Source organism: Notothenia rossii, assembly GCF_949606895.1.
Source record: "Notothenia rossii genome assembly, chromosome: 9".
In the NCBI taxonomy this organism is placed as follows: domain Eukaryota; kingdom Metazoa; phylum Chordata; class Actinopteri; order Perciformes; family Nototheniidae; genus Notothenia; species Notothenia rossii.
In genome coordinates, this window is record NC_136907.1 from 25,720,265 (window position 1) to 25,746,297 (window position 26,033).

Genomic DNA, 26,033 nt, shown 5'->3' on the forward strand with positions numbered 1-26,033 from the left:
GAAACTTGTCTCTAAAAGCCCCTCTCTTGCTGCCAGATAAGGCCACGGCATCATCCTCTCTGCAGCTTTTGAAGACTTAGCATTCCCTTCTCATCTGCCGCAGTAAGTCCTCTCTTGGCGTCGCATGCTCTTATAGTGACAGACCGTGATATATCTCCATAAACAAATCTGAATTTACTGGGTCGAGCTCCACCTCAACCAGATTCATTATCTCTGACACCTCCTAATTCCTCACCAACTGTCTGCTTTAAGAGAAAGTAATCTTCCTCAAACACAACTGCAATAAATTTTGAAATCATAAATTCGCACTTCATTACTCCATCTCTTCCCCCCCGAACCCCTCGCGTCTGCACTCATAACTTCTCCCTCTACACCAGTGTCACTTCACCCCCCTGTCTCCTTCCAAGTATGTCAATGACACACGAAACACCCCCCTCTCAGAGCCTCCTATCTCTGACACCACCTGTTTGTTTCACTGCTCTGGAGCTAATCAACGTCTCCATCACCTCCAGACTTCTTCCCTGCACCTCCTCAATAAACATCATTATGTCGCCTGAATGTTCCTGTTCCAGAGGCTAAAAAGCTACCAAAAACCTCCAATGGCTTCCAGAAAAATATGTCGGATTATCCTAAGATTCAACATTTGGCATGCGATAATGGGAGGAAATTGAGCACATGGCATATGGTGCGGTTCAGCTGGTAGGTCAGGGGAGTGTTTTCATTCGCAGCACTCAGCCATACTTTCTCTATAGATGTGTCGCCTTTATAAAGACTTGTTCGGGGGGGTTGACAGCCATCAGTTTCACTTTTTTCTATCAGCCTCTCTAGCAATTCCACCACATTTGCCCTATAGCTGTCAAAGTGCCGTCAGATTGCAGAGAATCTGCCGGATAAACACGGCAAAATTGAAAATGAAAGTTGGCGGCATGCACACACAGTACCTTAGAAACTAAGGCAAACGCTTGTGAATATCCTACTGTAGACAGTTGTCCTTGAAAAAGAGAAAAAAAGAGAAGGATGGGGATGAAGGCAGCCACTCAGCGCGTTGAGAGGAAAACAGCTTCACCCACACAAGGGCCTCACAATTCTATTTGGTTGCAATCAAGTTATTGGAATAATTCATGAAGAGGCTGATTGCATGAATGACTTAGTACACATAGTGTAAACAAATATGAAATGATGCATATTCAAGCTTCCATTTGTCCATGCACACTCCAGTTATATTTGTATTAAATCGCCTGGGAGGCAATAATGAAGAAGATGACTTGTTACTGTCATCGAGTATCGGTATTTTTTATTAAGCAATCATTGTGTTTGGAGTGGACATAGTTGAAATGATGTATCTACCATTAAGACATCAATAAAGCTTAGAGAGATAATTGTACAAAAGAGATAGGGTGGATCACATTGTGTAGCAGATGCTGACAGTTGATAAAGAAAATCAGCCTCTCTGCACAAAGAATCACACAAGATGCTCTCACAGTGACTGAAAGTAGCCTTTGCTGTCACTTACTACAGATGGCAAGAATGCATACATTGGTGGGAAGGGCCCTTTAAAATATTCCAATATGCTGAAAATGTCCCCACAACCCCCATTATTGATAAATAATGATTTACAAATAAAATAATTACAAAATAAATATAACTAATGCTAGTATTAGCGCGAACTGCAGTTCTGTGTGCGCTTTATTCACACTGTGAAGGATGTGGTATTCTCATTACATTCGACTTCATCCTCGTAAAATCTATTTTTTTCTTAAAACATTTAATCTCTTCAGAGAACAAAGATACATGTGATATGCTTTCCAGGTTGTGTCAATGAGCAGTTATCCTGATAATACAGATAAGCTAACTTCAGCAGAAATAAAAAATGTTTTACTTTACATTAAAAAATACGTTTCCAACATGAATTGGTGTATTGAAATTCACCAGAATGCACAAAATAAGATGAGTGACGTTCATCATTGAGGAGGACCCAAAGACCACTCAGTAGACTCAGTACAGTATGTGACCCCCCAAATGTCGTGATAGACAGCAAGGATCGTAATGCAGAAATGAATCATGTATTATGAAAGATGACACAAATTCAGCAAGAACATGTTCAAATCAAATAGTTCCCCCTGACAGAAAACATTGCAGATGTTGTGTTTATTGCTTCATTCGCTGGTTATGTGCTTTAAGTAGTCAACATTAACATGTATATCCTGTGTGGCTTATACTGTGTAAGGCTAAAAAAAGGAAAATCCTTAAAACAATTGTTTGATAGTCATACACTAACTATTATGCATTGTTTTCATTTTGTAGATCATGAGAATTACCAAGAGCAATGAGTTTTTTTCTTTTCATACATTTAGTTAATGTTCACTTTGTGTCACAAAGCAAAAGTGAGTTGGTAGACTGAAGTAAATCATCTGTAGCTGCTCGTCACATTCATATTATTATGCATCAGTGAGTCTACAGAGTGGCCCTCATGGTTGCACTCCACTTTGTTCTGTACCCACAAACCCTTTACAGGTGCTGTTGTGCTTATCTAGGAAACATATCGGCTGAGCTGGCACTTCACTGAGAAGCATGACACTACTTGAAACGTTGAGGAGACTATCCTACCTCTTCTGCTATTCTCTTACCGTTGGCAGTGTGTATTCTGAACACATTTGATTGACTTGGAAAACAGCCAAGTGGGAAGTTAAATTGTTTCTAGGTTGAGTGGAGCGTTTGAGGAAAATGTAAGGTTTAATTAGTGAAAAAGGCTTTAATCAATATGTCTGTCTCCTGGTCTGTTCCGGTCATTCAGCCTTCTGAAATGAGTCCTACATCTGTAGATAAGATTAGCAATACATTTTAAAATAATGACTCAAATGTAGCCTGCAAAACCATTTTTTTGTCATTCATTTTAGAATGACTAAAAGAGGAAAGTGGCAGGACATCAAAACAATAAGACGTTAAAATAGTTTGTAGGATTAAGTGCCATCTAGTGTTCTGGGTGGAGATTGCAATCAACAAAAAAACCTCGACTTACCGCTACATTTCAGATTTTGGTTAGCACTGTTATTCCTATTACATGTATAGTGTATCACACAGTATCAATGTGTATGTATTCAACGTAATTGTTAACAAGGTGGTAAAGAGAGTGATGATGAATTGGTCGCGAGTGACACAAATAATAGACTTCCTGTCCTTTGTGTGACTTAAGGGGCCCCATAATGGTAATCTGCAGGTTCATATTTGTATTTTATGCCTTTGGGACATGTTTCCATGCTTTAATGTTCAAAAAGCTCTAAATGTATCTCATACTGCCTGTGCTGCAGCACCTCTTTTCACCCTCTGTCTGAAACCAGAGCCCAGATTGGTTAGCTGGCTGGATCTGTTGTGATTGGTCAACAGCTTAGAGATGTCCCACCCCTTAGCCTATTGCAATTTTCAGCCAATTTTCCTAATGTTTATGAACCGTCCTGTTAATTAAAGAGGCCCTATTGTGATTTTTGGGGTTTTCCCTTTACTGTATAGGCGCTGAGGAACAGCAGAGTGCGGGTTGACAGTTGTCTGTGTTGACACTCCCCTTATTGTGCGTCACCAGAGACAGGCTACAAGTGTCTTAGGTTCAAGTTAGACAACTAATGTCTGGGTTAGTGTTCATGACTTCATGTTTATGTCATCTTAATGTTTAACCTGTTAATCTCAATGCACACACATTTTCCGTGCTTTCCAATAGTATAACATAGTTTTATTCCACTGTTAAATAACCTGTTCAATACAAGTATGCCACTTGTAACAATTAAATAACATTTCTGTGAACTGATATTTGTTTAGTGAGCTTATTAGAGGATGTTCCCTGAAAGATTGCAAAATGTCAATGAAGATGTCAGACTTATATTTGTTAATAATTACATACAATACATGGAATGTGTGTGTTCCAAGTGAATCTGCGGCCCCCTGGTGGCCAGTACATAAATGATGTGGCCCCCTGATGTAAATGGTATGCGAACGCTAACATTCCTGTGTTCCCCCCAGAGGGAGTTTCTCTCCCAGACCCACACACACCCTCCCTGCCTGAAATACTTCTATTGGACTCCTTTGTTTACTTTGGTAACATAGTGACATCACTGTGTAAACCTCGTGCTTCCGACCAGAGCAGACTGGGCTCTGGTTTCAGACAGAGGGTGAAAAGAGGAGCTTTTTGAACATTAAAGCATGGAAACACATCACAGTGGAGGTACAGAATACGAATAAGAACCTGAACATTTGCTCTTAAACACAATATTAACATTTTCCTAACCAATGTATCAGGTAATCATCCCTGAGTTATGCCTTTGTAATATCAAAGGAAACCCCAATGAAGTCAAAACATCTGAAATGAAGGAGCACAGAAGGTCAGAGCACTTCCTCACCTCACTTATCCCCGCTGAGTGGAGACGGTTCAGGATCAACCTCGTTAATAAATCACAATGACTTCTGTATAATTATAAAATTGCCATAATTATTTTTGCACTTATTGTGTGACTCAAGGAAAACTAAACTGACACTCACACACGTGCACTGAAAGACATCTGGGAAACACTTTGTTCCTTCCAGCAGCACACAGCTGCTCTGCTGATGAAAGTTCATAAGTGAGGTTAATTAAACAGCATGTCTCATCACATCCTCACTGTTCTCTTTCCTCCCGTCTTCCTCAGGCACATCACCTCGAAACCACAGAGCTGTGGGGGTTTACCTCTGGGATAAACTGAAGGCATTCAGCAGAAAATAAATAAATAAAGCAGGGACCAAATAAAACAAACAAGTGTCTTTCCAAGATCTTTGAAGATGGTTTAAAAACAAAGAAATGGAGCAAAAATTATATTGAAGAATTTGTAATTGATCTTGATTTTAAACTTACATTTTATAATGTCAATAACTGAAGATCACTTTTAAGACTTGTTTCCTTGTTGTTTTTCAATCTTGTGAAAGGATTATATCCAAATATATTAACAAAAGTCATTCATGTATAATGTAGAATAAACTTCATGAATTTAAAATATGATATCCCTTATTATCAAAGCCTTACTGTATGTGTGTCATTTGCTTTCAAGGTCTTTAAACAAATGATACAAAGTCTTATACCAGAGTTGTGTGTTTTATCTCATCTCAGGTAACAGGTTAAAGCAGGGCTAGGAAACATAAAACTGAACATACTTATTTTCTTCTTAGCTTTAGTTTAGACTGAAATCTTTGAAACACACGATTGAGTCCCTTGGTTGCCAAGTTGGTTGAAGCCTTAAAACGGTGGGTTACATGTTGTAACCCTGGTTATATAAGCACAGGCGGAGCCCTCTACTGGACTCTATGGGTACTACCCTTAACCATGCTATGCGAGCATTCACATACTGAGTTGCATAAACGTAGCCGGCCAATCAGGGCGAGCCTACCTGAATGCGCGCGCAGGCACACAGTATATAAGGCGGCCACGCCTCCTGATCCTGTTATCCTACACCCTCTTCAGCGAGCGGCATAGGAAAGACGGGGCCCCTAGGTAGAGGGCTCCGCCTTTGCTTATATAACTAGGGTTAGAATATGTAACCCACCATTATATTTCACACAGGCTAAGCCCTTTACTGGACTCCATGAGCACAGTGGGGGAGCCCTGATGGATAAACACCCTGCGTTCAACAACATCGACCCATCACACTGCCCCTGACACGCTTACCTCGTGGAGTGTGCATGGAAAATAGTGAGGAAGGCGAGGAGCGTCCTCCAATTCTGTATGGGGTTTACAGCATACTACGTTTCCCGGGTCCCTAAGGCGCATGGGAAAACCTAAGCGCGCTATGTCCCGGGGGGGGGGGGGGGTCAGATGCCTACTGACCCACAGACCCCCCCGCTCTCACCAGTCGTGTGCTGCCCCAGCAAGCACCGAGGATGAGCAGGAGTCAGACATGTCCAAGAGATAAGACCTTATGAAGGGGCTTAGCGTAGACCAAGACGCCGCCATGCATATGTCCTCCACACTCACGCCGGTGAACAAGTCTGATGACACGGCCATACCCCATGAAGAGTGTGCACGGACTCTCACGGGGCCGCGTGCCTTTGTATTAACACTGTTTTTTCACATTCAACAGTGAAACGCTTTAATCGGAGGTATTATACCAGACAAGGTGTGTTTTCTGACAACAGCACGCCGGCAATATCGTCTCTTCAACCCGCACAGTGCTTTGACAGCACTTTCTGCGGTTTATTCCCCTCACGTGCGCGCCTGCTGCCTGCTGGGAGCACTTGGGCTGCCACGCTCCGCCGCCATGGCCATCACCAGCGGGAAGTCCTGGCGGACAGACCTGGCGGTGGACTTCCATGGACGCCGGACCCGGAAGTGTCCGACAACGAGAAGTCCTCGTCATCCTCCTCCCCGGCAAATGGAGCCATCCGCCCCGCTGGAATGGTGAACATGAATGGCACCGCCTCAGGGATATTCTGGTCCCCCAAACACTTGAAGCAGAGGTGGTGGGACGCGCATTCAGGTAGGCTCGCCCTGATTGGCCGGCTACGTTTATTCAACTCATTATGTGAATGCTAGCATGGTTAAGGGTAGTACCCATAGTGTCCAGTAGAGGGCGGAGCCTTTGTGAAATATAACCACAACTTGGAGAAAGAAAATGTGTATAAAGGAGGTTTTCTAAACTCTCAAATTAGTTTTCAAAATGTAAAAAAAAACATGAAGAAGAAAAAACAAGACAGCAAAGATTATAAAAAGAGCCAAAGACCAGGGTTTAACATCTGCTGATATAAGGTGTGCATTAGGTGAAGGAATCATCCTAATGTCCTTGGCGTGCAGTTCTCAACCTCTCTTAAGCTCTATAGCAGGGTTCCCCAATTATATTTACCAAAGGGCCAATTTTTTTCAAGCATGACAAGCTAAGGGCCAAAATGTTATGTGTCACTAAAGTTGTTTTACACTATGTACAGATGTTACCTCTATTATAATTGTTGTAGTAGTGGCAGTAGTAATTAAACAAACCCTGTGTTGAGAGTAAAGGAAAAATGCATCCTTGAAACAAAATTAGACCGAAATCAAACATTTATTAACAGTAATAATAAATAAATGTTTTAACAAATACAAATCATTTTGCTGTGGTCTGATGGGGCATAACAATAAAACAAAAATAAAAAACAACAGAGTGAACTCTGATCAAATAGTCAGACAGGTCCACATCCAATTCAGCACTGTAAGACACAGACACACTGGGAAAGACAGGAAGACAGAGAGAGTTTCAGTTAGTTACTTTTATAATGTCGTACCAAAATACACCACATTATTAGTTTTAACATTTTTAAATATGTGTACCAAATAATATCAGGCTGTAAATAACAAATAGTATTGGGGTTTTTTAACTTTATTTTTAATATATTATTTTAATGTTGTATTCAATTTAACCAGTTTGTGGGCTGTTGTTAAAAGCCCTGCATTATCCAAGGTTTTTTCTCTATCATATTAATAATTTGTTTTTAATTACGCTGCATAGCATTTTATTTAGGAAATGAATGTACATATAAAATATAACTATAAAATGGTTATTTTTATCTTAATAATTATTATACCACAATAGAATTGACAAATTGCAAAAATAAATTGATGTTGTTCACTCACCAATCAGTGAGAGAAGTGAGAGCGGCGGGATGAGGCAACCTGTCTGATGTTGGGCTTGTATTCTGTTGTGGCAATCCTGAGGCACTGTCCAAGATGTGCACTGGAGAGTCTGTTCCTGTCCTGGCTTTTGATAGCATTCATTGAAGAAAATTCTGATTCGCAGATGTATGTTGAGGGGAACATTGTGAGTAGGAACATAGCAATAGCTCTGGTGTTTTTGAAACGAGCTTGGGGAACCACGTTGATCCCTCTTCTATGGAAGGCACCAGCCTTTTGGCCTCTCCAGTCCACTGCCCGTCTGCTGACACAGAGAACGGCTGTCTGAGGAAGAGGAGGATGTCACGTGAGATTTTAGGGGAGCTTTCAAATCGCTCCTTGAAGTTTTCTGCCAGTTTTGACACAAAATCCTTCATTACTGGATCTTCCGGCATTTCATTCTTCTCGCAGTGCTCATGCAGACGTGGAAAGTGCAGCTTCCTCCCATGAATATCTCTCTCCAAAAGGTGCAGCTTTGACCGAAAAGCTTCAACCGCCTCGTACATCTCAGCAACAGTGTGGTTCTTGCCTTGCAGCTGCAGGTTAAGGTGATTTAGATGAGACATGATGTCACACAAAAAATGAACACCTGCTATCACCTTGGTGTCTGTTAAAAAGCTCAAAAACTCATGGGCTTTTTGGCTCTGCAGGCTTGATAAGAACGACACCAGTTCATCACGCAGGTCGCACACCCTCTCCAACACACGGCCCTTGCTCAGCCAGCGAACATCGTTGTGTAGTAAGAGATCCTTGTGTTCAGATGACATTTGCTCTAGCAACGATCTAAAAAGGCGATGCTGCAGACTAGAGCTCTCACGCACAAAGTTAACCAGTCTCGTCACAGTATCCATCGTTTCTTTCATTTTTCCACACAGTTTTGCGCACAACACTGATTTGTGAATGATGCAGTGAAATGTCAGAAGCGCCGGGTTAACGGCGGAAAGCCTGCTTACCAAGCCTTTGTGCTTTCCAACCATCGACGGAGCCCCGTCAGTTACAACAGAGACGATTTGACTCACATTCAAACCATTATTTTCGAAGAACTGTGTCAGCTCGTGGAAGATTATTTCCCCGGTCGTGTGCCCGGGCAGAGTAAGCAAACACAGCAGCTCTTCCCGGAATATCTTTCCATCAAAAAATCGTACGAACACAGACAGCTGTTCCATGTCGGTTCGGTCACAGGAGGAGTCTATGGCTAAGGATATAGCCTGTTTTCTTCAAATCCGTGAGTAGACTGGAAAAACACTCCTCCGCTAAAACCTCTACTCTTCTGGTTGCCTTGTTAGCCGACAGCGGCACCTGCTTTAATAGCTCTACAACCTTTTTTTGTTGTTTTTCATCATGATTTAAAACTTCATGAGCCATGTCTATCGCACACCGTTTAATTAACTCAGCATCAGCAAACAGCTTCTTGGCTCTAGCAAGCGTCCAAGAGACGTGCAATGAGGCAGCTGTTGCGCTCTCTTGTGCCGATGTTGTTTTCGACATTGTGGAAACAGAGTGCTTGTATGATGCAAGCAAACCTGCTCTCTTTTGTGTGCGCTGGTCGGATTTCTCTGGATAGTTAGCATTAAAACTGGCAGCATGAATAGGTGAAGTGCCGCTTCAGGTTGTCTGATTTGATTACAGCTACATTCTGCATGCAAATCAAACAAGTCGGTTTAGCATTGACGTGGTCCGGTAAAAAAAAACAATACTTCTCAGTCCAGTCAGTTTTGAACTGACGGTTCTCCTGGTCTACCTTCCTCTTCTTTGCGAATTCCATCCTGGGTTTGAGTTATCATCGGCCCGTTAGTGTCATGTTGGTCAATCGCTGGGCTGGGATGACAGGCGGCTAGCTGGCGAGCTATTGTTTATATGTGTTTGCCGCTATTCCAGGTGGTGACGAGTAAGTCAAGCGCGCGAAGCACGTCTTGCATATGCACGCGATAAGGTCATGGGTCAGGTTTACGAGTGTCGACGGAGGTCAAAATAAAGCGAAACCGCGGACATTTTATTTTATGTTTTTATGTTATAACAAGTGAATGCCAGTAGATCAGCGCGGGCCATGCATTTGCCTCTTGCGGGCCGGATCTGGCCCGCGGGCCGCTAATTGGGGTTGGCTGCTCTATAGGAAGGTTGTTGTCTCACGCTGATTGGCCGAGAGGGGAAACGCACCAGCTGCTGTCAATTCTTAATTAGGAGCCAACAGGTGATCTGAACAACCTGCAATCAACTCATGTGATATTCAGCTACAACAGGCTCACTGCAGACCCTTTGACATTTTTTACAAATACATTTAATTAATTAATAAAAAATGTGCCCTCTACATGGGAAGTAGTTTTCTCTAAAATTGTAATTTGAAACCGTAAAGCAAATTAATGACCCATTTTATGATTAGGGGTCACTTTAAAGGCTTGATTTCCTTGATGACACTTCTACACAAAGCAGTTTTTCACTTCTTTGCCATTTCTGGTTAATAATTTTGGAAAAATGGGTTTCATTTGGGACTACAATGACAATATGCTATAACTAAGTTCAAAGAATGACATTATATGTTATTGTTGCTTAAGGAACAGCAATATTTATTCAAACAGAGTAGTTAAAGTGACAAATTTCTTCCATATTTAACTTACAGAATAGGGCTGGACAATATGACCAAAATGTATCACGCAATGCAAAATGTAACATTAGATCTATAAATAATACAATATCAATATATGTTTTTAATACAACATTTTCTGATTATATTCACTTTCTTACACTGACTTTCTGATATTTGTAGTTTTTTATAATATATATAATTATTGAAAATGTGTCTCATTGACAAGTACTTAGATAAATGACAGCTATTGTCCAGCCCTGCTCCAAAGAGCTATGGCAAAGGTCAGGGGAACACAGGGCTGAATGACATGGGCTTCAGTGGAGAAAACAAAAAATGGAACCAGTCCCTAAACAAATTTTTTTTTTCATCATCCCAAAAGGACGATTAAGCAGTCAAGATGTTAAGTAAAAGCTCTTACAGGTGAATCTGCATGCAATTCTCTCAGTACACACAACACATCTGTATGAAAGCAGCTTACATGTACGCAACTGAATGCACAATCACAATCAACAATCGTTTTCTCAGCCTGAACGAAATGATTGACAAAGCCTGTTTTTCCTCCAGACTGGAATTCATAATAATAAAGACTTAGAATAAAAACTAAGTGATTGTGCTTTTATAACCAAAGTAGGACAAATAATACAAAGACAAGATGTACATCACTTATAAAACATTAACACTGTTATATAAAATTTGAATTCGAAGCACTTCTGTGGCAGTAAACAATTTCAGGAATTTACAAGATGGCTGGTAATGAACTGGATATCAATTACAGGAAAAAATAACAAGACAACTGACAAGCAAAGATCAGGTACGGCGCCGCATCGAGCAGACGCCACGGACGATGTTTGTGTAGACACTCACGGTCGCCATTAAATGTGCATTCATGTTGCATTACCAAGGGGAAACCAGCAGTGGACTCCTGCAGGCCGGCACCCGAAAAGCAAACTAATTGAAGTCCACAGGCTCAAACATGAGGGCGCATTTTTCTTTTTTTTTCAACACCAAATGAGAAATTCGAAGTATAAAAACAATAGCATGTATTGTGCAGTATTTCTAAAGTCTTTTTTCCATCCTTTAATGGTAAAAGTCCTTCGTCCGAAGCAACGGTAAGTTTTCTTTTTGTGCTCGGTTTGCTTCTTAGCTTTTGAGGAACTGTGGAAAGAAAATATTGTCATTTATTTTTCTCTCCTTAAATCAAAGATATTAAAATAAACATGGTAACACTTTATATAGCAGCGTGGGTCTATTTACATACTTATACTCAGAATGTAGTATTCTGTGTCTTGGTATGCACCACATATACCAAAGCTAATTCCTTGTTTGTGTAAAGATACATGCTAATAAAACTGATTAGGATTATGATAGATTCTCAACTTCTTGTAGCGCTGTATAATTTTACTCATGAACATGTGTTATAATTATAACATTATAAAGCATTTACTAATTACGTATAAGGTCAAGTATCATACAACTTAATAATTGCTTTTTACTGACGATCATTTTGCAAGGATCGTGGATTGAAATGAACTTGGTTGTAAAACATTATAATATTGAAATAATGCATTTTTATCATAATTGTTTTGCTTAGAGTAAAGCTTAATGTAGCTGAATAAAATATTACTTAATTTATGCATACAAAATAGGGTAAAATAAATTGTATTTGACTTATTTATGATTTATGGTATGATTTATTAAAAACAGCTTGTGATGTATTTAATGTGCCTTTACCCCTGGGATGTAATTTCTTCACTTAAAGCACTCAATGACCACTTAATGTAACTAATAATCCCATTATAAGTCATTATGAAAGTGATTCATGTATATAAAAACATTATCATTTAATTATGTTTTAAAACTATTGCTAATTATAAAACGCTAATCCTTGCGAAAAAAAAGTATGCCGTATATTTACCTCCTTTCTCACACAGCCAGAATCTTTTTTTTAAATTGAAATAACAACATTATTTTAAAGAGGATTTAATGTATTAATACTTAAAGTAGCAGCAGTCTGGTGTAAGGGAATATCAAAACACTGCTTTGAATAACAAACTGTAGAATGCTGTAATCAGCCAATCAGAATTGAGTATTGTTTTATACAGTAGTCGTGAATTAAAAGATTAGAATGTGTTACAACAATGGGAATTTAAATACAGAAAATATCAGTGAGTAACTAGAAATTATGAGTTTATAAGTCTGTCTAAAATGCTTAATTTTGTGTTATGATTATTGTCATAGAGCATTTTAGTGCTTACAACTAAAAGGGATGGAAAGTTTTACAAAAAACACATATTTGGGAAGAGGAACACCAAATAACTAGCAAGGAATTTGAGATGTAGAGCTTCTTGTTCTTTGATTTACCTCCTCCACCTGTCCTCCCTGTTTGGTCCTTGAGTCTCCACATGACATAAAGCTGGATGGGTGAGTATCATCAGGTTCCCTCTGAGCATGACCTGAGGGGAAAGCAGGACGACTGTACAGAAGGACATCCCTTAATTCTGTAGGGGACACAAGAAAAAAACCTTTTAGCCAGCTAGTCCACTCAATCACCTTTAAAAAAGTGCAATAAAATCCATCCAGTGCCTGAGTGCTGTCGGCTCTTGCTGCTTCCTTTTCCTCCGGGTGGAGTCTTGTGCTTCTCCTGGCCCTCTGCAGCCTCCCTGACCCTGTGAGTCCCAGTGCTGCCCCTCCGCCCCCGGGCCTCCCCAGAGCCCACCCGGGGCAGCGTGGCGCCCCTCGCTATATAGTCGCCGTGGGACATCTTGCTGGAAAGACTCAGAGGCGTGCAGGAGTCTGGGGACACAGAGATCCAAATGTTAGTGAGTTATTAGGAGATAAACAGGATGAAGTCTCTGATTTCATTATTGGTTCTGTGTTTACCATCATTGAAGACATCTTTGGGTTGGTAGTCCTGGTGACTAGACTGGTTCTGTTTATGTCTTCTGGGTCTTTTATGTGTTATTGCAGGACTCATGTTGCTGTCTGTGGACATGGGGCTGCTGGGCCGCTGGGGGCGCCGGCCTGAAGTCATCACAAAGTCATATCACACATATTATATGTTTATTTAATTAATTTTAATTACATTTCATTCTACTGTAATTGTAAACTGATAGAGAAAAACTATGATGTCACAACAGAAAAGAATCCAGGGATCACCAGTTATCGAAATACATCATCTGAGAATCATGAATGTCTCTACACCATGTGATACTTGTCAAACAATTGTACATGTTGGGAAATCAACAACATTCTTAGATGCATATTCCTATTTCACAGCAATAAATCCAATTGATATTTAATTAATGATCATGCTAGATAACAATTCTAAAGATCCTTTAGTGCTTTATTCTTTGGGGGACCGTGAATGTCTATAAAAACGTTTCAAGGCTAAATGTATCAAATCGTTTTTTTCCCGTTTTTTTTGTTTGTTGACCAAATGACCCATAAAATACACCTGACTGCTCTGTGTATCTGCATCTGGGTATGTGCAGGCCTACAATGAGATTCACTAAAGTTATTGGGATTCATCATCTGGGGACTATGAATGTCCGTACAAAATACAATGTTTTAAAGATGTGACACAATTCTACTAAATAAAAGTACATGAAAAGTTGGGGAATTACCAACATTCCTGGATGTATCCTATGGGGACTTTGAATATCTGTATGTCATTTTACAGAAATTAATTAAATACATATTTAACTAATGTGGTGCTGGATAGCGAGTCATGGGATCACTAAGATTAGTTATCTTCCTCTTCTGGGGGACCGTGAATGTAAAAAAAGTACTAATAAATACTGTATTGGCATCTTTTCAATACAGAAGTTGCTTGATATTTTTGTCTGGAACACATTATGCCCTATACGAAAATGTAGCAAATATGTTTAAAGACAAATAAAACCCAGTCCTCCTCAGAAGCCCTCTCACCTGACTCCTCTGGATATCGGCCTATGCGCAGGCCGGCGTTTTCACGCAAAGACAACGCCGCCTGGTTGAAATCTCCGTCTGTGAAGAAGGACCCCTCCGAGGTGCTGACAACACTGGACCTGCCAGATGAGATGTTGTCTTCGGATGCTGAGCCCCAGCTGTTTACCATGGACCCTGTGACCGACCTGTCCAGATCCCCGGTGCTGGAGGCGGGGGTCTGCTCCAGCCCGTGGAGGAGCAGCTTGTGTGGAGAGGGGGGGAGCAGCTGGTGTTTGTGCTTCTGCCGGTTGTGGTGTTGGCTGTAGTGACTTTCAGCGGGCTCTGCGTCTGTCTCCTCATCTGCCTCCTCTTCACTTTCTTCCTCCTCCTGCCCATCGGTGTCCATGCAGAAGGGGATGGAGCTGTAGGTGTGCTTCGGGGACAGAGGCCGAGCGTGGCTGCTAAGGTGTTGGTCGGGAAATGCAAATAACAAATTAGAGTTACAACAAAAACATGTGTAGCGGATGTTAAAAACGGTTGATTGCAATCAAAAATGCTGTCTCTCTGCCCAACTTTACAGAAGAAATAAACATGTTTCTACCCCTGGATGCAATACAAATTATTCGGGAAATAGTTAGATTCCACCTTCATGATTATGAATTGGTGAGTGAATTGTTTTATAACGCGACCCTTTTATTTATATTAGGTCTTAACATTTTTGCATGAATTAGGGCGTGGTCACTTTGATGGACAGGTACGTGCCTCACTGTCAGCTAACAGCAACTTGTCCACTCTGCTAGGCTACAACGTTAGCTAGTTGTAGTTACTGTACTTGATATATATATATTATATATATATATATATATATATATATATATATATACATATATATACAGTTTAGTTCAGAGGCGCGGGAAGGTATTTTGAGTGGGGGTGCTGAGGTGCTGGACTCCAGTGAACACTATTACTATAGAGCACGCACAAAAGCGCGAGCACAAGGGGCGCTACAGTGGAATGTTCTACTGCAACACTCCCCACATGCAAACACACAGTAAACCCGTGACTGTTACAATGAAGGCTCAATATTCAGCTCATGGCATATAGGCAGGTTTAAAGTGCTATTTTTTTACGAGAGGGGAGCGGACCTCACTTCCTCTAGGGGGGTCCGGGGACATGCTCCCAGGGAAGATTTTTTTTAAATATTGAAGTTAAAAGCATCAATCTGGTGCACTTTGAGAGCAACATTAAGAGATCTATGGATACATCTCCCAACACCCAGATGAAACACAACTGTAATCAGATGTTCTTTTTCTTTATGGATATTTTACAAATCACTCCCCTTTGAAACTGTATTCTTATTTTACGGCCATATAGTATTTCATAACTGTTTTTCCTTTATTCTGTTGTTTTTTTTATAACGATAATGATCATATGAAGGTGTGCCGCGGAAATAATCCGAAATAATCCGTTTGAGACCCACTGAGATAACTTAGACTAAAGTTAACTATCTAAACACTCAGAGAGTCCTTTAGCTCACCTGAGTCTCTCTCTCTTTCTCTCTCTCTCTCTCTCTCTCTCTCTCACACACTAAATGCGCTATTTCCACACGCACACGCGCACACACACACACACACACACACACACACACACACACACACACACACACACACACACACACACACACACACACACACACACACACACACACACACACACACACACACACACACACACACACACACACACACACACACACACACACACACACACACACACACACACACACACACATTCACTGAACACGGGAAATTACAGTCCTGCCGTCCTCTCTAGTGTCTTGATGAGGTTCACGTAAAGCACGGTTAATGTATTATATTATTGAGGCAGAATTGTCCGGGGCTACAGAAAAAACATTCGGGGCAGGCCAAAATATTATTTTACCAACAATGTTGAATTTATTGGCTACATATTACACAGATTATGCACAGCGGGAGCAGCAATAACCGTCAAATAATAATTCAGACAGGGGAGTTCCGCACCCCCTGCCTGCCGCTAGGAGGTGCTGCAGCGCCCTCAGCACCCCCCTTCCTGCACCCGTGGTTTAGTTTATGATTCAGCCTTGGGTAAGACTTTTATAGTCTGGCTATGACGCCCATAATGCTAAACGGGAGCAAATGTCGCACGCAAGCTCAACATAAGCAGAAGGTGTGGTGAAAGAGAGCTGAAAGCTGGCCAGAAAGTCTTGATACTGCTCCCTACAGGGCCAAGTAAGTTACTAGCCAAGTGGCAAGGCCCTTATACAGTAACCCGAAAGGCAGGCCCTGTGACCTATGAAATTCTCTGTCCTGATAAAAGAAAGTGCAAACAGTTGTTGCATGTAAACCTTTTAAAAGAATATCATGACAGGAAAAACCAGAAGGCAGGTGGAGAACATGTTCTGATGATTCAAGATGTCCAGCTGGAAGAAGAGGATGCGTTGGAAGCAGAGGAGGCTGACATGCTGCCGTACAGAGAGAAGTTTAAACCCCAGGCCCCTCCGGAGCATCTGAGTTTGGATCAGTGGCATCAACTGGGTGAGCTTAAACAATCTTTCCCAGCATTATTCTCAGAGAAACCTGGACGCACTGATGTGATAAAGCATAACATTGTACTGAAGGACACTAAACCTGTTCGCCTGAGGCCTTACAGAATTCCTGAAAGAATGATGGAACCAGAGGAAGGAGGTAGAGTTGATGTTGGACATGGGAGTCATTGAACCATCTAGAAGTGAGTGGTTAAACCCTATAGTGCTTGTTCCTAAGAAAAACACCACTGAACCTCGGTTCTGCTCGGACATGAGGAAGCTGAACAGCATTTCCTGTTTTGATTCATACCCTATGCCAGGTATTGACGAGCTACTGCAGTTGGGGAAAGCTAAGTACATCACAGCTTTAGACCTCTGTAAAGATTACTGGCAAGTGCCTCTTGAACCAGCCTGCAATGAGTATACAGCTTTTCAGATTCCAGGGATGGGTTTGTTTCATTACACTGTACTACCCTTTGGTCTTCATGGAGCGCCTGCAACCTTTCAAAGATGAATGGACATTGTTCTTAATGGTTGCACCAGGTTTGCAGCAGCAGATGTGGCAATCTAGTGAATCCTTGGCTCAAGAGGAGGTGAAATACCTGGGATACCTGGTTGGACGTGGGCAAGGAAGGTTTAATCTGGTCACCGGAGATGGGATAAAAAAAAGCTAAAAAGGACTACGCACTATAAATACATATGTAAAAAAAGTGTCAAATAAAATAAAACAATAAAATATAATAAATACAAATAACATGATTGGATGTATTCTCAGTAAAGGTTTAATCTAGTTACCTAAGGTGCTGGGCTCCATTGTGCAGGTCGTTGCTCCGGTCTCCCTGTGTGTTGGGGGGGTGACTGTAAGACACGACGGGGGGAGACGAGGCCGCCCCTCTAACTGGTGGAGTAGGGCAGCCTTCAATTCTCCCGTCTGGATCAAAACTGATAAGAAAAGGACAACTGACGTGAGGTAATGGCTAAAGGAATGAGGGGTGCTGGCAGTCCCCACACATTAGTCACAGCCCATTACACATCAGTGCAAATCCCTTGGAATGGCAATCGCAACACACATTTCCATCATAGGGAAAAAAAACGTACGAAGAAGAACAATAAGCTTCCTGCACCATCTGTTTTTTTATTGCAGAATTGCTGCATCTGTTAGAAGGCCTCTGTTCATTGTGGGTTTTATGAAGTCATTTCTGTGATATAAAACCTGATGTCGTAGTAAACCGTCTGACAATGACAAGCCTTAATTGTGAAATGTGTTCTTTGGTTGCGACAATAAAGACGAGTTTTGACAGAAGATTTGCATGTGTTTAGAGCATAAGGTCTGACAACTTCAGCATAGAGGGACTTCTGCAGGTTAAAACAAGTAATGGACTTTTTAAGACCATGTAGAATACAATTTAACACATGTATTTACAGTCGTACTGGCAAAAGTATGAAGGGTTCAAGTAGCCTATGAATGGAAATACAACCCTGAATTGCTTTTTGATTATTTCATGAATTGATTGACATTCAAAAATATGTAATAATAAAATATAACAGCAGTCTAAACCAGCTGTATCTCAAACAAAAATCTTAAGAAGCTGGTAGGGTAGCATGATAGTCACCATGGAGATGGTGGCGCTCTAGAGTAGTAGAGTAGAGTAATGGTAGAACACATGTATTTACATTTATTTCAGATTTGTAAATGTCAGAATATGTTTTATACCTTCTCAATAATGGAGATGTCCTGCTTTTAATTACATATAAAAGTGAACATCTTTACGTTTTGGACTGACAAAACAAGACAGAAAGTGTGTATGGTACAGAACTACAGTGTGTCCTTCCCCACTCGTACCTCCTCTCCATGGGTAGGCTGTACTCGTCGCAGTCCCAGGCATTAGCATGAGGAGGAGGCGGGGCTTCTCCCCAGCTCACTGCATTATGTTTCTGGATTTTTGGGGCCCGCGTTCCTTTCTTTTGATTCTGACTCCCTGAGATGTGAGAAGAAGACATCAAGGTAAAAAACAGACCTATGTCTCGCCTCATTCAAATTCACCAGAGTGCCAGGTAGCCGTTGGCCTTACCCGCGGTGCTGTTGCTGCCTCTGTCGGAGCTGTGATGCGAGCCGCCTGTGCTGTGATCACGGCTCTGGTTGTAGGGGATAGTCTTAGGATGGATCATTCCTTCACTTCCTTTCAGATGATCTAACGAAGCAAGAACCATTTTAAACCTCTTTTTTTTAGAATTAAAATGACTTCAAATACATCCAACGTGACCCCGTTTACCTTTATTATGCAGGTTTTGCTCTATGATGTTGTACTGCATATGTGCCATCATCTCCTTTGGTATTGGAGGAGGGTTGGGGGGCTGTTTCCAGCAGTGCATGTCCATAGGTTCAGTTAAAGCCCCCCCAGCAGCTGCTTTACTCTTGATGCTGGCCTGGATGAGCTGCGTGGTGGCGTAGGGGATGGGCTCGTACGTGGCCGCTGGGTCTCCTCCCGGGCTGGCGTAGCACAGGCTGGAGTTGTTGAACGTCTTGATGTCGTTGAGCTTGTTGGAGAGGTTCACGTCGCTGTAAATGGCCATCTCAGGACCCAGCTGTTTGTTTTCAGGATGGCTTCCATAGTTAGCTATGCAGTCAGCTGAGGAGCACATGAACACAGGAAGTCACACAGCTGCAGCTTTGATGGAAGTGGATTTGAGTTTCAAAGACACACAGTACAGTATATCTTTATTTATATAACATAATCATACTGGCTGTAGATATACTTCTAGCCAACAAAAGCAAAGATAAGACAGTAAGATACATGTATTAATGCAATACTTGCAACTTCTTGTATTTCTCAAGCCTCAGTGACTGTTAAACTCATTACAAGATACATAACTGGGTGTGTACAAATAGGATAGCTGTACATCGGTAGCAATATCTCTGTTATTTATAAGTAAAACAAATGTAATGGTTCTGAGAAGATACACATTTAGATTTTTTGGATGAATCCCCGACCCTAAATTATTCATGTAGTTAGAACACATGTGATGATATAGCCTATATTGTAGTTTATTTGCTTAAAAAGAGACAAAATGTAAAAAAAGGAATATTAATTTATATGTTATCAAATGTTCAAGAAATATCCCAATAATATCATTATAATGAATTATTTCAGCAATGGTATCTTGAAAGCCCTTCTTTGATACTGTTCTGCTTTACCTTCCTCTGCAGAATAAATACAAATGTTTGTTTTAATGGAATTGTGTCTCCGAGGGCTCCTGCGGTGAACTCTGACATGTGGTCAGTCTGGCACTGACCTGGGCGGCTGTATGTTGTCATGTTGCTGTCACTGGTGCCGTTGCCATTATTGCAGCAGTTGATGCTACAGTCCTTGTGATTGGCACATGCATTTGGCCAATTGTCAGGCAGCCACAGCTGGTTGAGAGGTTCCCCCATGCTGAGAAGGCCAGGTCTGCAACAAGGAGGACCACAGAGCTGTCAATCAAAACCTGCCCCTCTCATCATGTGTTGCTGATGAAGGCGCAGGGGGTGGATGCACAGGGTTTGGAGCAGGAAGACACCTCCCCCTAGTGTCTCCACAGTGTAAGTGCATTTATCCTGTGAGCCTTTTATATAACACAAAGGGACACAAATATCACTCACCTGCCAGCACTGCACGCTGATTCTCCTCTTTGATATGCCACTGCAAAGAAAAATAGAAAAAATACATTAAACCTTGATGGGCTGTCAGGAAGAGGAAGTGCCAAAGGCAGAGGAGGTGAAGCCATGAAAGGCATTCTGAGAAAGAAGCCAAAAGTATACACTTCAATACATGCCTCCATCAATAGGGCTCAGAGTCTGAGTCTGTGGTTTAATGTGCGCCAACACAATGTAAAATAATTGCCTTCAACAACCTTCACATGACGTTTTCAGAAACACTGTTTGAGACATGTTCTCCTCTGCACCCAGTAAATGTCAAACAACTACAAATTCTCTTAGAAAACACAGCATATTTCCCTGATTTAATCAAAGCCTTCAACCTTGTGAGCAGGTGGGCTTGGCACAGTATCAGGTGTATTATGAACAGCCAAACACACACTTCTATTAAACAGATGCATGTATATGTTTGTAATGCAATTAAGAAATGTATAGCTAACAACAGATGTTACCTGAGTTTCTGCATATTGTTAATCAATGTCTGCACTTGTGAGGCTTATTATTTATTAGTTGAAGTATTTCAATGAGCCCACACCAAGGAAAGCTACTGTACTATTATTGTGTATTACTTTAACATTTCTGTAAATGTACACATCTGTTTTGTCTCCTTTGGAAAAAGGAAAATGCTGCCATTTGCTGATAAATGCTACTTTTTTTCAAGTTCAGTTTTTTGATTACTTGTAGCAGTTTATTTATTTTAAATAAGTGCACTGCAGAATGAGTGGGGATCTACTTGATTCAACAGAGACAATGCAGACAATAATGGTGTTTAATACATGTCCATTAGATTCAGCTAATGTGTGTTTAGTTTGGGAAATTGTGGTATTTTATGTTGAGATGTTCGTAAAATCCCATCCATATGTTATTTTAGCATTGTGCAGTGTTAAATTGTGCTTCAACACCTTTCTATTATGAAAATGAAGAAAATACGAGATTAAAGGGACACAGCACGTGTAATTATCTTAGGATATTTGAACTAAATAAAAGACAGACAAAAAAATGCCAAACACAAACATATCACAAACATTGGCTGAGAAGTCACACTTTACGTACCTGTAGGTGTAAAGGTAAATGATGGCACTGCAGGGAGAGACAAAGACAGGAAATAATTAGCAGAAGGATTTAACTATTACAGCAGCGATGTGCTGTTACTGACACTGAGCTTTTGTTATGTCTAGGCGTGCACTTGCTGCTTTGTGACGGACATTGTGGTTGTCAATAAACATTTAAATAACCACATGCCAGCTGCCTAACTGCTCCCTCTGAGTGTCCAGGTGAAGGTTAATGGGGGTGACAGGCAGCCCGAGACAGAGGGGGGAAATAACGCTAGTGTTGTAGCAGCAGACATGGTAATGGCAGGTTGACAGGCCTGCGCCTCTAAGAACTGCGCTGTGTTCAGGAAATGACACTCCACAAATGAGCACCTAAAGGTCAGCCTTTGACTGTCTGCGGAGTCCTGAATGCAGATGTGTTATTTGTGTCAAAAGAAGATTAGCCCAGAGTCTTTTTCCCCCTTTGATGTGATCTGCTTATCATCTAAATTAGTCCTTAATATCACTGAGATGAAACTGCTGTTTAGTGTTGTGTCATGTCTTGATCTCTTGTACAATCTCAATCAATGACTCTAAATAATAATGATCACGCCACCAAACACACATTCAAACTAAAGGAACCAGCCTGTTTGGAAAATGTAAGAAGTAGAAAATACAGGTATTTGTGTTAAAAATGTAAGAAGAAGAAAGTTCATGTATTTGTGTTCAACATGTAAGAAGTAGAAAGTACAGGTATTTGTGTTCAACATGTAAGAAGTAGAAAGTACAGGTATTTGTGTTCAAAATGTAAGAAGTAGAAAGTACAGGTATTTGTGTTCAACATGTAAGAAGTAGAAAGTACAGGTATTTGTGTTCAAAATGTAAGAAGTAGAAAGTACAGGTATTTGTGTTAAAAATGTAAGAAGTAGAAAGTACAGGTATTTGTGTTAAAAATGTAAGAAGTAGAAAGTACAGGTATTTGAGTTCAAAATGTAAGAAGTAGAAAGTACAGGTATTTGTGTTAAAAATGTAAGAAGTAGAAAGTACAGGTATTTGTGTTAAATATGTAAGAAGTAAAAGTAAAAAGTCATCAGAAAAATAAGTAGTGGAGTAAATTACTGATACCAGAAAAATGCACTTAAGTACAGTAACGAAGTATTTGTACTCCACTACTTCCAACTTCTGACAACAGCAACATGATAACCATTTTTTGGACTTAATGGTTTGCATTTGTAACATACAGCCCTCTGAAACACACAGACACAGAAGAAGAACACACACACCCTTGCGGATGCCGGTGTATGTGCTGCTGAGGCCACTTCTCTTCTTGCGGTGCCGGTAGAGCCACACACTGAAGATCATCAGCACCAGCCAGCAGGTGGCGCCAATGCCTGCGATAAAGGCCGGCTGCCTCACCACGTCTGAGATCTGAGACAACGTGTCCCTCTCCTCGCTGTCCATCATCTCGCCTGCAGAGTCTGACAGGAAGAGGAAACATCATGTGAGCACAAAAGCTACTTCAATAATGATGATAATGATTACCATGAAGCAGTGGTGGATAGAAACTCAAGTGCTGTACTTAATTATCATTTTGAGGTAATTTACTTTTTTTCCATTTCCCTCTTCTTTAGACTTCTTCTACTACATTACAGATGCCAATATTTTTGTTTTTATTCCAACACACGTATTTGATAACTTTAGTAAAGGGCTGCAAACGCTGCTATTGGAAAAAAATACTTTTTTAGAATTGCTTTATTGTAACTCTCTTTGTCCTTAAATAAGTTTAGTTTTTAGCTCGCTCTTTTTTTATTTTCTGTGTGTTAAGGTTTCTGTTTTTAAAGGTTGTAACTTAGTTTGAAAGCTATACAAATAAAGTTTATTATTATTGATTTTATTAGTATTTTGAATTAGTATTATAAGTTCAGTAAAAAAGCGTAGTAATACAAAATATAACGAATAAAATACATATTATTAAATGTTAAAATAAAATTGTATAGGTCCCTTGGTGGCATTCACAAGCTATCCAGAGTTTATTTGAAAGTAAAAATAAAATAAAAACAGAAACCTTCACCTTATCTAGCTGCAATACTAAAGTAAAGAATACATTGAGGCATCAATAAGTATAATCCAATAATATTATAACATATATTATTATGAAATGGGCACTTGAGCAGGGAGAGTACTTTTGCTTACTACTTAGTACTTTTTGCTTAATTTACTGATACTAATGTACTTTCACTTCATAACATTTTGGAACCAATACTTGTAACAGAGAGTTTCTACTTTAAAGTATGTCTACTTTTACCTGTTACATGTTACAGAGCAGTTGTACACGGTTGTGTTAAGATTTGAGTACTTAGTCCACCACTAGCAGGATGCATAGTTTAAGATTTCTAGGTGTAGAAAATTGTTGCATCGTTAAACAGCTGAAGAGAGGCAACAGCAGGGTAAGCACAATATACAGCTTTATTTTTTTTCCATGAACACTGTATAGTAAGTGTTTTCCCTGAGACTCTGTCGGTGTTTTTAGATTTAGTCACTTGGGCTGTTTCTCACCTAATTGAAAAAAGGTGACATCACTCTTGACCCCAGCTCCAGCACCGTTGCTTGCTGCTACTTCTACGCTGTAGCGGATTCCCGGCGTGAGAGTGGAGATCAGCACGGAGAAGGTGGAGCCGTCCACAGACTGGTTCACATGATAGCGACTCTCATTACCCAGACACCAGATCTGTGGAGATAAAGTGACGAGAGGAGATGACGGTGATTGCCTGAGGAACACGTCTGATGATAAGAGCCTCACAAAGATACCATTTCCATAATTTTTTCACCTGTATTACACATGATTCAGTGCATGAGTAACATGAAGAGGCGGGGGGGGGGGGGGGGGGGGGCTTCATTTCTAACCTTGTATTCCTGAATGACTCCAGCATCATCTCGCTCTCGAGGTGGTTTCCAAGCAACGAGGATGGCGCTCCCATTGGCATCACTCTTTGTCACTGTAACACCCTGGGGTGCTCTTCTCGGGGCTATGACAATAAGGTATTCCGTTTACCATGCAGACAAAACCTCAGGTGGAGTCTGTTATTACATTTGAGTCATTAAAGTAATTGTATACAATAGCAATAAGCAAATATATGTATCACTGCAGAGCATAAGTTCTTAAGTCACCTTCTTCCAGCGTCCGGACCACTTTCACCTCACTGTCAGCTCCCTGGAACTCATCGAAGAAGGGCCGCACTTTGAACTCGTAGATGGACCCTCTCTTCAGCTGACCGAGCACCACCCCCTCCTCCCGGGGGGCGTGCACTTCCAGAACGCTCCACTGCCCCTCCGGCTGCCCGTGCTCAGCGGACGCCCTGTAGAGCACCTTGTAGCCCTGAATGTACGGGGACTGCTGCTCGACCTAGTGGAGAAGTTAAAAATAGAACAGCATGAAGCATCAGAAATATCACACAATGTGCACAGCTGAAAGAAGTACTCAGGTAGTTATTTTAAAGAAGCCACACTGTAGAAATAATGGTAACTATACTAATAAAGCTTTATTTGTATAGCTCTTTTCATACACTTGGTGCAGCTCAAAGTGCTATAACTACATGGCACACAACACAAATTAAAACAGGAAAGAAGAAATCTAATTCAGGTCAAATGTTTTTTTCACACATGCAGCATCATAATGTAAATTAAGAGGGGAAAGGGTATGATAATAACATAAATAATTATCCAAAAGTTGACGACCGATAACCTTCTAAGTAAAACAAAATGCAGACATGAGACAACATGAATAAATACAATAAAATATAAAAAAACTATCAAATAAATAAAATAAAACAATATAAAAAAGTATATACTGTTGTACTGTTGGACTGATAAAGGTCCTTAGAATCTATATTAATAAACAGAAATTATGATTTGGGTTCATAACTATGATGTAGCAGCTGTAACATGAGGAGCTTTATTTACCTATAGTGCCTGGATAGCTTGTGAACTTCACTAAGGGTTAAATAAAGTGTTGTCTTAACCAACAATAATACATATTGAATTATTTGATGATCATATTTTGTTTTATTTATCTGAAGCTTAAACTTTAAAGTAACAATATCTGACAGATAATGGATATAAAAGAACATTATTTGCATCTGAGTTGTGGTGGAGTAGAAGTAGCAGATAATGAAAATGAGTAAATAACTTATAATGTAACTTAGGGTTGAACAGTACTTGGTTAAATTAACTGTAAACATGTAAAAGTGATAGTGTGAATGTACTGTATTACAAACTAAACTAAACAATTGTATTGGGAATGCAATTGAATCTGCATGTTTGTTAAAACAATATGTAGAAGGTTAGATCGTTATCTTCAATAAGGGAAAATCCCGCAGGAATGATTTTTTTCAAGCGAAGTTCATTCCTTTTGCCTTCAGGTTGCTATAGATGAATATTTCAGCATGTCTGTGAATCCTCAATGCAAACCACAATATGAGGTCATTAATAGTTCCGTCTCAACATGGTAAAAAAAGCTCTGGTAAAAATCAAGCTAGGATAGGAGTAAGCACTTTCCACTTTGAAACCGCACAAAGAATGCTTAAGGGATTATTGTGGAGGCA

General features: G+C 40.5%; 1 protein-coding gene across 2 annotated transcripts in view; it reads right to left on the reverse strand.

Moving 5' to 3' along the window:
- Positions 1-10,197: 10,197 nt before the first annotated feature.
- Positions 10,198-26,033, reverse strand: part of LOC307020103 (roundabout homolog 1-like) — a 166,292-nt gene continuing 150,456 nt past the window's right edge. For both annotated transcript variants that reach the window (XM_079651250.1, XM_079651251.1), the window contains 16 exons: positions 24,601-24,835; positions 24,337-24,458; positions 23,989-24,160; positions 22,716-22,910; positions 21,455-21,481; positions 20,348-20,387; positions 20,002-20,156; positions 18,981-19,337; positions 18,780-18,899; positions 18,551-18,686; positions 17,503-17,649; positions 14,166-14,605; positions 13,119-13,259; positions 12,822-13,031; positions 12,600-12,736; positions 10,198-11,393 (listed from right to left, as the gene is read on the reverse strand). In XM_079651250.1, the coding sequence (XP_079507376.1) occupies positions 11,379-11,393; positions 12,600-12,736; positions 12,822-13,031; positions 13,119-13,259; positions 14,166-14,605; positions 17,503-17,649; positions 18,551-18,686; positions 18,780-18,899; positions 18,981-19,337; positions 20,002-20,156; positions 20,348-20,387; positions 21,455-21,481; positions 22,716-22,910; positions 23,989-24,160; positions 24,337-24,458; positions 24,601-24,835 (2,649 nt within the window). In that variant the 3' untranslated portion in view covers positions 10,198-11,378. The remainder of the gene's footprint in view (positions 11,394-12,599; positions 12,737-12,821; positions 13,032-13,118; positions 13,260-14,165; positions 14,606-17,502; positions 17,650-18,550; positions 18,687-18,779; positions 18,900-18,980; positions 19,338-20,001; positions 20,157-20,347; positions 20,388-21,454; positions 21,482-22,715; positions 22,911-23,988; positions 24,161-24,336; positions 24,459-24,600; positions 24,836-26,033) is intronic.